General features: G+C 49.2%; 1 protein-coding gene across 1 annotated transcript; it reads right to left on the bottom strand.

Annotated features, from left to right (window-relative positions):
• Positions 1-1,378: 1,378 nt before the first annotated feature.
• On the bottom strand, positions 1,379-11,442 carry DSTN (destrin, actin depolymerizing factor). Its single transcript, XM_042820891.1, has 4 exons — positions 11,337-11,442; positions 3,182-3,489; positions 2,886-2,962; positions 1,379-1,668 (listed from the first exon to the last, which is right to left on the bottom strand). Exons 1-4 carry the CDS (start codon positions 11,337-11,339, stop codon positions 1,559-1,561), a joined length of 498 nt encoding a protein of 165 aa, XP_042676825.1. The 5' UTR covers positions 11,340-11,442; the 3' UTR covers positions 1,379-1,558.
• Between the last annotated feature and the right edge of the window lie 1,331 nt (positions 11,443-12,773).

Below are 12,773 nucleotides of genomic sequence, written 5' to 3'. Positions count from 1 at the left end.
CAAGTAACTGACACAGGCCTCCACGGTGAGATGCTTCCCATGAAGCTCCCTCCCTGGGGCCATCTGGGACCGGAGCCCAGAAGGAAGGGAGCAGACACCATGGTGGATCCCGTGACTGCCACAGACTGCTACGCACTCAGCTGTTGAGGTGTGCGAGGCCAAGGAAGACATCAACAGGCTGCAGAGACATGGACATGCTTTCTCCCCCACTTCTCCTTCCAGCCTCTTTTCCCCCACTGCAAACTGGAGAGGAATCAGTCACTGACCGAGGGGAAAGAAACCCCATTTATTTAAGCTATTCAAGTTTGGCACACACAGAACATACCACAGTAACGCACTGGAGGCTAAGGGTTTTTTTTTTTTTTTTTTTTTTCTCTACAGACATACAGGAAAACTCTATGCAACTTCCATGTACACATTACACAAAGGAAACAGCTTTAATTAACCACTGGTGAAACATGGAAGCTTTTAAGATCTCTGTAGCTGGCACAGGAATGTTCTCTACCCCCCCATACAAAAGGCATTTCAGGTCAGACTTTCTAGTAGGTGATATTTCCATGCATTTCTACAGAATTAAAGAAGCTAACAGACAAAAAGCCCAGATCAAGCCGTATTAGTCAGGCTGATTGGTTCTACCAAGTTAAATCAATAATAATTATGGACAAATGGACCAAGTGACCAAGACTAGGGCTGAGAACACCACTTGTAATCTTTTGCTGTTTTTCCAAGTGGTTCTTTCTCATTGTACTGCCCGTAACTGGAGAGCTCCGATGGAAGAATCTGCACTTGTCAAAGCCTCAGAAGCATCTGATCCGCTAGGAAGTGTTAGTGGAAAAAAGGTAGTTCTAAATTAACCTATGCCAAAGGAAAAGCAATTTTAATAGAATCATTCAGTTCAGCCTTGGAGGAGATCTCAAGACACTTCATAACCAATGTTAACCTGTAGGAACAAGCAAACCTTTAAAGATTACTGCACTGCGAGTTTACAAGAACGATTAGGACTTTCTCCAGGAAAGTGTGCCTACTTCAATCTCTATTTTATCCTCCTAATTAACCTTTATTAGTAATGCTGTGCAACTGCAAGCACTAAGAATTTAGCTCTGTTTAGGTGCCTAGCTTTAACTACAGGTTTGAAGTCTTGCATTAAATGATTCAAGGGGAAAGTTTTTAGTTTGGCAGTTTGGCCAGTAGCCTCAGAAAGACTGATGATTTTGCTCATTTTAATTTAGAGAAGAACAGGAACCAGATTGTTCTCATCATCCTCCCCCCTTCATCCCATGATACACTGCTGAATCAGAATTTTTTGAGACCTTTAGTGTTAATTCACTGGGGATAAGTATTGGGATAGACAACCAATGCAAATATTAATACACCAAGATAAATCCTTAATTTGATTTATTTAAGGTCATTTGTACATACGAGCTACATCTCCAAAATCTACTTTATTCTACAAGACAGCTTCCCTACAGTTAGTGAAACCCTTGCCTAGAATGGTTGCTTTACATAACTGATATATTAAAACATGGAATGCTTGTAGAGTTGTGGCACTGTATGACATCTACACGGGACTTCCTTCAAAAGCTACGACTAGGGAGCCTCCTAGCTTCTCAGCAATACAAGCTCGATTGAGGTCCTCTGGCCCATTTGCTTGGCATTCATGCTTTATGCCTAAAAAAAAGATGCAGAACACTCAATAATGCAGTATTTCAATATGCTAGTAATCAACCAGAGAAGCACAGTTAGTAGTAATATTAGAAGAGGCAGTCTGGTCACTCAAGCTGCAAAGTCCCACCTTCACTAAGGAAAACTACGGAATTTGGGTTTATTCCCCCTCGATGTATCACAGGAGACATCTGGCTACACATCACAAATCAAATACATGTATCAGGGAGAAGCTTTTCACTACTATCAGTGCTTAGACTGCCAGCTGCCCATGGCAAATCAGCCTGTGAGTGAAACAGTCTCATTTCTACTGTTACCCTGAATACATCAACTGAGGGAGCTGCTGCAACGCAAGCACTGAACAGCTGACAATCAAAGCGGGACGCGCTGTGCAGACTTGCTGGTACACAGAATTAAGAGCGGTTTCTGTTCCGGAGATAAGGGAGCCAGACCCAACTCTGCCTTATGTTGAGAAAAATAGAGAAAGCAGTGTTTCTTTTTCAGCCCTCACCAGCTTCAATTCATTGGTGAGCTGTACTGTGAAGAACAGCACTGCTGTGCACCACTCAGTACTACACAGTGCAGCACTCTGACCAGCACGGCACTAAGAGCTGAAGGGGGCACTACTACCGGGCTGGGAGGCATCACAGTCATTTATTCAGAATGAGATTTCAGAATGCTGCAGCAAGGGTAACTCTTTGGTCACTGATACCTGACAGGATGAACATCACTTTGCTTCTCCGCTCAGAGATGCAATGCCTTTGAAATGAGTAATCACAACTGCATCTCTAAATCTAGCCAATCATTACTTCCTAGTACAGCACAGTTACAGTTACTTGATTCTGCAGTTCAATAGATACAGGGCTGAAAGTCCTCTGCCACAGAGACAGCGTGACACAAAATACAGGTCACTGTTAACAAGAATGTGATGTTTATAGGCTGCATGGCGTAAACAAGTTACTCTGTATGGCAGTTACTCTTGTACGCTGCCAAGCCTGCTCCAGTTCTGAGCACAGTTCTAGTGCCTCTAAGGCTTAGAGTCAGACATTTTAAGTTTGGCTTCAGCCAGAGCTTCTTTTAGCTCTGTCACAAGGCACTTCACTTGGTGAAATTCTCATCTCACTAGCATCTCAAAAGAAAAAAAAAAGCCAATTAGTGAATGGTTAAGCCTTGCTGTGTAAGTGTTTCAGATGGCACCTAGGAGTGTTAGCTGCACTACATACCTTGGAACTTCTTTTTGATTGCATCCTTGGAGCTTGCATAGATCATCTTACTTTTGAGAGGTGCTTGTTCTGGTGCCCTAGTGGAATACAAGAAGATAGTGCAATTAGCAGCATTTATTATCCAGCAGTAAGACAAACACCATCCCACTGATTATAAACAAAGGAAACTCTAATGGCTCATAATACAAGTACCGTCCAGCACATTTTAAGCCTTCCATAGACAAAACAAATGCTCGTAGACCTCAGCACAGCTCGGGCCTCATGCTAGGAACAGGCGAGTTGTGAAGAGTGCTTACCACAAGAAGAACATCAGCTCTTCTTTTTTGGATTCCTTGGTCTCGAAACTTGCATCATACAAGGCGTAACGGCAATCCTTCTCGGGAAGCATCTGCACAAAGTGCTTGAAAGGGTCAGTAACCGTCACACCAACATCTCCCACTAGAATCTCTTTGCCTTCTTCCACAATAATGCACTTTTTGTCTGGACTGAGGCAGAAGATGACAGCCTTCTTCCTCTTCTTCACTTCCTCAGGCGTAGAGCATTTCCGCACTTTCATGTCATAGAAGATACGGCAAACCTCATCGGCAACTTGCACTCCAGATGCCTGCAAAGATGAGAACAAAGGCCTTTAGGGCTACCACTGAGTATTTGCACAACTACGTTACTGTGCTGCCTCCAAATTGAGGCTAGAAGACGAGCGATACTCGCAACACCCACTGACAGCCCAGAGTCTAGACAGCAGAGCTGCAGGCCCTTCTCAAATAAAGAATCTGGAGCCTCAATGCCGCCTACAGTAAGTTGCCAAACCAAAAGTACTCTGAACAAGGCACAATCCTTCTTAGATTAGAACAGTGTTGGTAGGGTAGTTTCACATTTATGTCCACCCCTTGTCCTCTGAAATTTCAGTTGTGGCAAATCCTTTGACGTTGCAGCAGCTTGGCTTCATTGGCCATCTCGGGACAGGCAGACAACTAAATTAACAAGGGTCACTTCTACTCAGTCTCCTGGCCATTTCCAGCCTATCTGCCATCAGCTTTAGGAACAGAGGTACAACAGTGTCAAACTCACGCGTATCAACTGGGTTTGGCTTAGAAGTCAGGAGAGATACAATGGGGCACTGGAATACAATTTTCAGCCACGAACAAACCAACCTTCTGAAGGTGTTCTCAATTCAGTGTTTTAAAGGCAGAGCTTGCAAGTCCAACTGTAAAAATTCTCAGCTTCCCCAGCAGTTCCTCTTCCAGTTTTTAAAACAAGCTGCCTTTAAAAGGATTTCTTCACCCCATCCCATCTTTTTTTTTCCCCACTCCTGGAAGCTTGGTGAGAAATTGTGGTTACTCAGTGGTAACAGACAGTATTCATATCTGAGTTTTACACTCAGAACAAAATGAAGTTTGAGAGGTTAAAGACAGCCCTAAAATAGAAAACGCTGCAAATCCAGGGAGTCACACTGCTGGAAAAACATCACGGTCAGAGCAGTAAACTGTAAATCAAAGCCTGTCCAACACTCATTGTGCTCAAACCGCAACGTGCCATGTAAACACTGAGATTCCTTCCTAATATTGCCTCTCCCTCTGCTGCTTTTGGGGCTTCCAAAAGTGACCTTATCCTCAGATACAGTAAGTCATGCACTGGAAGGAAAATCACCCTCCACGTGTAACTGCCACACGTCATCTTCAGCACAGTCAGCACTACTATGCAGGCAGGTACAGCATCACGTGAGAGGTACCAACTGAAAAACACTGAAGGTTGTTCCTTGTTTTGGTTTCCCTTCAGCTCAGCCCACAAAAGCGTGCCCAATGGAATCATTTTGGAGGGGGGAGAGGAGGGAGAAGGGGGAGGAAGATGCCAAATCACAGCACTCTCTCAAGGTATAAGCAAGTAGCAGAGTTCAGCTGGAATGCCAGGGAAATCAGTGAAGGTCAACTGCACAGTGCTAACTTTCCTGTCCTTAAGAGTCATTATGGATTGGACAGCTACTACTTCTAACATACATATATATACTCTTTTCAAAGCCCTGACCATTGCATGTCTTTTTTCCTCTTCTTTCCCCCACCAGAGAGATCTGGATGCCAATGCTATACAGCCATCAATCTGACATGGAAGCCTTCCTCCACAAAACAGAGCTCTTTAGGAGCTTACTCGAACACAAAGGGACCCTCAGAATTTACAATGCACGGATTGTCTGTTTGGGGTAATCTACCTCAAATCCCTTACATTTGCTCTGGGAGAGGAGCAGGCCCACAGAACAGGAGGAAGTTGCTGTGCCTCAGCTGCCTGGCAGGCAGCCACCCTTTTGCATGTCTCCAGCAGCATAAGGAAAGCAAGCAGAGAAAGCTTATTCCAGGATAACTACAAGCAGAAGTGCAAACATCAGTGCAAAGTGACGCATTCCTACATCACCTCCTTCATACAATGGACTGCACCTCTGTGAGAGCGTGGCTGGGAACTAATGAGAAATGAATGTATTTCTTCCTGTCTCTGCATCACTGTGTGTGGTGTGGGCAAGAGCTCTCTGGGAGGACTGGAAATTAGGCAGGGTTGCCCTAATAATGCAAACAGCACAGCAACTGGAACTACCGCATCGTTCACTACAGCTAATGCACTGCCAACTCCAGACAGACATTTTTTCCCCTCCTTTCTATGAGATTTGTCTTCCAGGCTAATGGTACCTCAGCAGCTGACAGGAGATTTAAGTCTCAGCTTTTAAACCTGCAAAAAGCTTAGGAGTTTACACAGAAGATGCACAAAGTCTGACCCAGCACAGCCTAGTAATGCCATAAAAGGAATTGGTGTCAACCATCTCCACCTTTATCAACTGTTGATCTTTGCTCTAAGATCACTAGTCCCTCCTTATTGACTCCTGTTACCAAGAAGTTAACTCTGAAAGCAGGCATTACTACTCAGCAGAGAGCCCGAAGAAAGCATCAGCAATGGAGCTGCAAGTAGATGCAAACTGTGCAGCCAGGAGCAGATGCACAGCCAGAAACATTTCTCCAAGCTGGGAGACAAGTTATTTCCTTATAAAGGAATTGAACACGGCTGGCAAGTTGCTTCAGATTCCAAAAATGTTGAGAGTACTCAGTCTGGAAAGTCAAATTCACTCTTACTCTGCAGCTGACCACTGGGACTGACCAGAGGCTGAAGGGACAACAGTAAGAACTAGATTTTTTTCTTAACTTTCCAAAGTAAGTGTTATTAGCTGGCACAACTCTTCATAACTATTATACAACCTCTGAATCCATTCAGGTATTGATACCAGCAGATGTTCATCTGCTAGGGACGGCATAGATTCCTTCATCCTTAGAAAAACTACAGCTGTGTCACAGCGTGGGGTTGAAATGAACCCATAAAATCCCAGCACAAGTGCTTCCAAGAAGGCAGCATACTCCTGCACCAAAAGGACTCCCTCTCCAGCTCCAGGCTTGTACCAGTTATGATTCTCTAAACATACCTAAAAAGGAAAAACCTCAACATTAGGTAGCTTTTTGCTGTAACTTGGCCACGGCCATTCAGGGTAGGGCAGCAACAGGATAACTGTGAAAGCCACTGGAACACAGAGAAATGCCACATGCCTAAGTACATGTTCTCAAGTGGTAATTTAACCATGTCTCTGCTGACCTGTCCTGAAAAACAGCTGCTGAGAAGCCTCCACCTGCCAGTAATGACAGGATAAGCATTTATTTGTTTGTGTGGATTCTCTCTGGCCCAGTATTACACTGCTCAGAGGATTCAATACAGCACACTCATTATTTTTTCAGGCATGGTGGCCAGAATGCTGCATAGCTGAGGACAGATAGCTTGCTTCTGTTCCTTTTTCAATAGGGAAGCAATTATCCAACTCAGGACAGCACACATGGGTGGCTGAGCAGTGTGCATGGCAGGTACTGGTGGGACACAAGGCCATCAGCTGGCTGCATTTTGTAGCATTGGACAGAGCAACCCCTGAATATACGCAACAATAATTAAAACCATTCTCAGGACACAAGAGGCAGGCAAATAGCCAGGCTGTTCCCATGGGTGTCAGGGCCAGCTAACCTCATCAAGGCAGCAACAAGGAGGCAAGCTGCCTTGTTATCAGATGGAAAAAATGATGACAGGGCTGCATATTCTTGCCTGCACGTCTCCCTAACTGTGCAAATTTCCCCCCACAGGGAAGGGATTTAGTACAAAATGAGTTCTCCCCCCATACTTCCATGCAACTACGGCCAAAGCAGCATGCCTTGTGGGCTGCACCTCCGCCTACGTTATTCCACAGCCCTCACACCAGTACCCCATTGTATTTTCATATAGATTGCTGTAGGCACATGAGGTAATGGTTGCATTAAATGCCTTGTCAGCATGCACTGCAGTAACACAGCAGCTCTTATTCCCTTCACAAAGCCACCGTTCCTGCCTCAAGTGCAAAGCACTGCAGAAGCCCTGTGAGAGCAGAATGCTGTCCCCAAATAGCACGGCTGAAGAGAGAGCCTTCTGTCTCACAGGCCTCGGACTGCAAGGCCTGGCTCCAGCTGGCTCCGCTAACAGCTTCCAACACTTTGCCTTCATCACAAAGTACTCTGCAGCTGGAATTTCATCTGAATAGGGTGATAAAATGGAGGGGTAAGGCCGAAGAATAATCCAAAATTTTCCTCCAAGAAATCCCTGTGTACAGAAAGAGATTTCAAGTAAGGCACTTATCAGATCCTCAATAGATTGATTTGCAGCAAGCCTGCATAGAAACAGATCTCCAATGCAATTTGCATTGGATTTTATTAGGGATCGTCGTGAACACCAGCATCTTTTCTGAATATTCAAAATACTTCACCTAGAAGGTTTTGCTCCTACATCAGCAGTAAGACAGACAGCTTTAATGACTTAGTTTGTCTCACAAGGAGCTTGACAGATTAAACCCGTTTTTAAGTGCACGCCAATTTTATGCTGCAGACTTCCTTTGTAATGTTTCTGTAGATAACAGCTCAGGCATTTCAAGAAGCAGTTCTTGCCTCGTTTTGTTTGGGAGCCACGTGCACACACGTTGTATACATCAGCACGGACAATCCGCAGCTACTCAAGTGGAAAGTTCTCCCTCTTGGAAAAGCACCATCAATTTTTCCAGAATTGACACCAAGAACATACTGAAGCACGCCTGGTTTAATTGCAAAGGCAGAGATCTGAGAGCACTGTGCGCCCATGTTTACCAGTCACACCACTGCCACATATTTGGTTCTGGGTTTCTTGAGCAAGCATCTTGTTTCCCCCAGCCCTGGCATACCATCCCTCCCAGCCACCTTCCAAATCCCCTTCCACTGCCAGAACTGTTTGTGTGACTGTGTGGCACTTTCATCTGACTCACCAATGTGTCACAGCACAAGTTTTCAGTTAGAACCATTATCACCTGACTGTTCCAGGACAGGAGACTGCAAAGCCGTTCCTTACACTGCCACGCAGCACCCTGAGATGTTGCCAGGGCTGAGACCTGAAGGGAGAACTAAGCTCAGCTAGCACTGGGCACCCAGCAGGCAGAGAGGCCTGCTGGAAGAACGTCAGTTCCACAGCAGGCTTGAAAAGGTGTCAGCTAAAGCTGCCAGCTGTGGTCAGCAAGATGCCTGAAAACTTGGGTGTTACAGACGTATGGGTCTCAAATGCTGCTTTGCTTCTCATCAGAACACTCAAGAAAACCCATTCGATACTAGCACTTCTGCTTTCCAGAGCAAGGAAGGAGGCAACATGTGGAGCAGCTGCTGCGACTTCACCCTGCAGACCAGGCCAGCACAACCACAGCAGTGCCCTCCTAAGTCCAAAGTTGGCCCACTTCCCCCACTAGCAGCAGCCAAACAGACACCCACACCTACACAAGGCAGTCTACACATCTGAAGAAGTCCAAAGCTTTGGTTTAGATCTGAAGCATGATAGGAAACATAACTGCCTTTTTTATTTTTACTGCTGTTGTGTAAGAGGCCATTATTTACACACCATAAACCAGCAAGAAGAACAGTGCTATTTGCATGCCACTTGTAGGCAGATCTTGCCAGGCTGATTTAAGCTTTTTATTTTATTTTGCATTACGTGATGTATCTTTTGAGGGCAGGGAAGGGAAACAAAATTCTATTCAGCTTCCTTTTTCCTGACAGTAAGAAAAACTCCAACTAGACAAGGAAAGAAGAGAGCTGTCATAGAAAGACAAGAAAAAGCATCTTCTGCATTCCTTGAGGTTATTTCCTCACCTTTCAGCCAGAGGAAATCATCACCTGCTCCCAGCCACCATGAAATTTGCCCGTGGTAATTACCCAGGCAGGCAGAACAGGCAATCCCCACTGAGAAAGGCAACCCCAGCCATGCTATTAAAGAACAGGAAGCGTGACAGCCACTAGGGGGGCAGAAATTTTGAAAAGTGCCCATTCCTGTGTTGAAACACATGTTTCTAAGGTAATGCGGGTCTAAGCTGGAAGGCAACAAGACTCCTGCAGGAAAGCAAAGCTTCTTAAGAACACATTCAGCACAAAAAATCGGATCTTACAAGCCATATGTCTGCAGGAATGATCGTGCAGCCCTCCACAACCCTATGGCTACATAACATTCATCCTTAAAAACAGCTTTTGAAGGCCTTCCCTGGGCAACTCAGACATTTGCTAACAAGTTACCTGCCCTGGAGATGGCTGAGTGTTGTGCAAGCATGAAACCCCCAAGCACCTCCCAATAAAGACACTGCCTGCCCATAGCTCTCCTGTATGAGATACCTGGGTCAGCCCTTGCTCCAAGGACCAGTAATACCCCAGCAGCATGAGTAGAAACATGCCAGGCATGCACCCAACCAAGCACTGGGAGACTGTCTTCTTGTCCACGAGGCACACAGACCTCTTAGTTACACAGATTTGGGAATACTATTGACTAACAAGCAAGGAAAATAATTTGCATGGTCCTCCGAAGACTGTGGAACCATTTAATCCAGTACCAAAGAAATTAAGCCTTACAGCAAGGCTTGTAAAAGCGGGAATTCCAATGCTCTTTTGATACCAAGTGATGCCCTCCTGCTGGCTCTGCTGTACTATGTCAAAAGGACTACGCTGCCTAAAAGCAAGTTCATTAGCTGCAACAAGCAAGCATCTAAAAGCAAATAAAAGGAACAAAAAACCTAAAGCTTGTTCCAAAAAGGAGATAGCTATGAGAAATACGTGTCTCGGCCAACTTGGGAATTGCCTGCTTCTGAAGCAAGAGGAAGCCTGGCACACAGAGCAAGTCATTTTAAACTAGGTTTGTGTACTGCAGAAGTAGCAGCTGGCTTGTTGAGACAAGCCTACTTTAAAACAGGAGCTGCAGGTCTCGTCAGACCTTCGGCAGCTCCCTCTGCACCTCCCCTGGCTGTGCCTCCTGCCGAGGGTTAGCCGCAGCGCTCCAGCTGCTTCATGGGAAGCGAGATGAGCAGCACCTCCCACGTGCAGGGCCTGTGCTGAACGGGAGCTCATTTACTGGACATTCCCTGCGTTCAAGAAGGCAACGATAAGCTTTGGGCGAGCTGCCGTCAGGCAAAGCGCACGAAATGAGGTGCGTAGAAACACTTGTTTGTTTGACAGAGAAGCGTTTGTGCGCGACGTAAGCAAAACCAGGACGAAAGTGCGATGATTCAAGGGAGTTTGTAAGTCGGTGCTGCAGAACGCGGCCCGCCCCACGCAGCGCAAAGCCGGCGCGAGGCGCCCGTCCCGCCCCGCGCCGCCGGCCGAAGGAACCCTGGGGCACCGCGCTCCCGCACGCGTCTCCTCGGCTCGGGCGATGGAACCGCCCCCACCTCTCCTCCTTTTGTTCCCCGCCGGGCCCGTGCCGAACGGAGCCACCGCCCTCCCTCCCGCCGCTGCTTTCTAGGCCAGGCCCGATCCCCCGCGCCGCGGAAAGATGGCTCCCACCCCGCGGCCGGATGCGGCCCCGCGCTTCCTGCCGCCCGCCCGCCGGCCCCGCCGAGGCCGTGAGGGGGCGCCGCCTCCCCTCCCCCCTCGCAGCCCCTCCCCCACGTGGCCGCGCCCTGCGGCACGGGGAAGGAGCGCGCATCGCTCCCCCCCCCCCCCCCCACGCCTCGCGCGCGCGCGCCCTACTCGTCATGCCCTCCTTCCCCCCATCCCCCCAATGGCCGCGCTGCCCCTCGCGCCCGCGTGCGGCGCGGAGCGCGCCACCGCTCTGCCGGGGGAGCTGGCGGGGCGCGCGAGGAGAGGGCGGGCCCATCTCCTCAAAAAGAGGGGGGGCCGCGCCCCACCGCCTCGCGGCGGGATGGGGGGGAAAGGAAAGGGATGAAACGCAGCGCGGCCGCCTTGAGCCCAGAGGCCCGCCGGCCGCGGGAAGGGCTGCGCGACGGCATCGCGGCGGCGCTGGATGCCAAGGCTCCATCCGCCCCTGGCCGCCGATCCCCCCCCCCCCACGGCTCCCCCCGCGGATGAGGGCAGTGGGGGAGCAGCGTCCCCGCTTGCAGCGCCCGGCTCCTACCATGGTGTCGGCGGAGCGGCGGTTGCTTCCCTCGGGTGTTGGGCGCGGCGCGGGCTCCGGCAGCAGGAAGGGAAGCGGCGAGGGCGCGAGCCGAGCGGAAACGCTGCCGACGTCACGGCCGCCGTGCCCGGCGGAGGAAGCGGTTGTTATGGTAGGACCCTGCGTGGCAACGCCCCGGCCCCCTCCCCTATCCAGCTTCGCGCATGCGTGCGGCCGCAAACACCACCCACACACCGCCCGGACCGGGGGGAGCGCTCCCTTCGCTTGCCTGCCCGAGGGGGGGGCTGGGCTGTCCAATCGGAAGGCGAACCGCAGAGTGATTGATGGCCGCCGCGTGCCGGCCGGCCAATGGCGGCGGGCGGTGTGTGAGGGGGGCGGGATTACCTGCCCCAAGGTGTGTGCGGGGGGGGCTGAGGGGAGCTGTAACAGGGGCGGCGGGGATAAAAGTGGTGGGGGTGGTCGTGAGGGAAGTGGCGGTAGAAAGCCCAGGCAGCACGGATGGGGAAGCTCTGCGGGGAAGGCGGCGTGAACGAGGCCGAGGGGAGGGGACAGGCAGCGCAGCCCAGGAGGAGGAAGTGTGGTGCTTTTTTTTTTTTTTTTTTTTTTTGAGCGTTTTTTAATACCTACTTTGGTGCGATCTCAGTCGGCCACTGGTGATTGGCTGCCGTTGTCGTTCTCGCGGAGGGCTGGGGAAATCCCGTGAGAGGAGCTGCGCGCCGGGCCGGGGGTGCGGGCGCTGTGTGTCTGTCTCGTAGACAAAGCGGCGCTGCAGGCGTGGGGCCGCGCTGTGCTCTAGGGCTGCTAGGCGATACGCTGCGGAGATGCCATTTCTGTCATGATTCTGGGCAGTCGGGGTTCTTGTAATCAGGCTGAGCTGCTTACAGAAGCGCCTTCTATGTTAAAAAATAGTGGAGACGAGCGTGTTTCGTTGCAGGATGCTGACTGCAGTGCTCCCAGCTAGTATGGCCGTGCGCTGATAGGCAGAGCCCAGCACCACGCCGATCTGTTGTGTTTCCGTGCCAGCAGAAAACAAAGCGAGGCTTGATGGTGTGTTTTCAGGGCTGAGTGACAAGGCAGCACGATTTTCAAGGTTACAGCTATTTTTCTGATGTTACAGCTAGCATAAAGCACCAGTAATAAAGATAGAAGGTATACCTTGCTGCTTTTGTCTATATTGCTGTTCTACTATAGTGTGACATCCTGTTTTTTTCTCCCTTACCAGTTTCCCTTTTTAGATGCTATCAGACCTGTTCACATGGGTGGTCGCATACTGAAGATGGGTGTGTTGAAAAAGCAGTCCTGTTCCAGTGGGCTCTGCTAGGGGTCCCTTTGGCCCACAGCATTTGCACCTGATGGGCTGAAATGAAGCGGCACTGGTGAACAGTTTGCTAGGAGTGGGTGGGTTGTTCCTCTTGGTGTTTTTTTTTTTGTTTTTTT

This window comes from Centrocercus urophasianus, unplaced genomic scaffold, assembly GCF_019232065.1.
Source record: "Centrocercus urophasianus isolate 14NV4802_14NV808 unplaced genomic scaffold, USGS_Curo_1.0 seq_10, whole genome shotgun sequence".
In the NCBI taxonomy this organism is placed as follows: Eukaryota; Metazoa; Chordata; class Aves; order Galliformes; family Phasianidae; genus Centrocercus; species Centrocercus urophasianus.
The sequence above is the reverse complement of the archived record's forward strand: the minus strand, read 5'-3'. Positions and strand labels throughout refer to the sequence as shown.

What these genes read in the sequence shown, in the direction of transcription:
- DSTN (XM_042820891.1), bottom strand. An exon ending in GAGCTGATGTTCTTCTTGTG is followed by an intron (nt 2,963 to 3,181) that starts GTAAGCACTCTT and finishes GTATTCCACTAG; the next exon opens with GGCACCAGAACAAGCACCTC. An exon ending in AATCAAAAAGAAGTTCCAAG is followed by an intron (nt 1,669 to 2,885) that starts GTATGTAGTGCA and finishes TCTTTTTTTTAG; the next exon opens with GCATAAAGCATGAATGCCAA.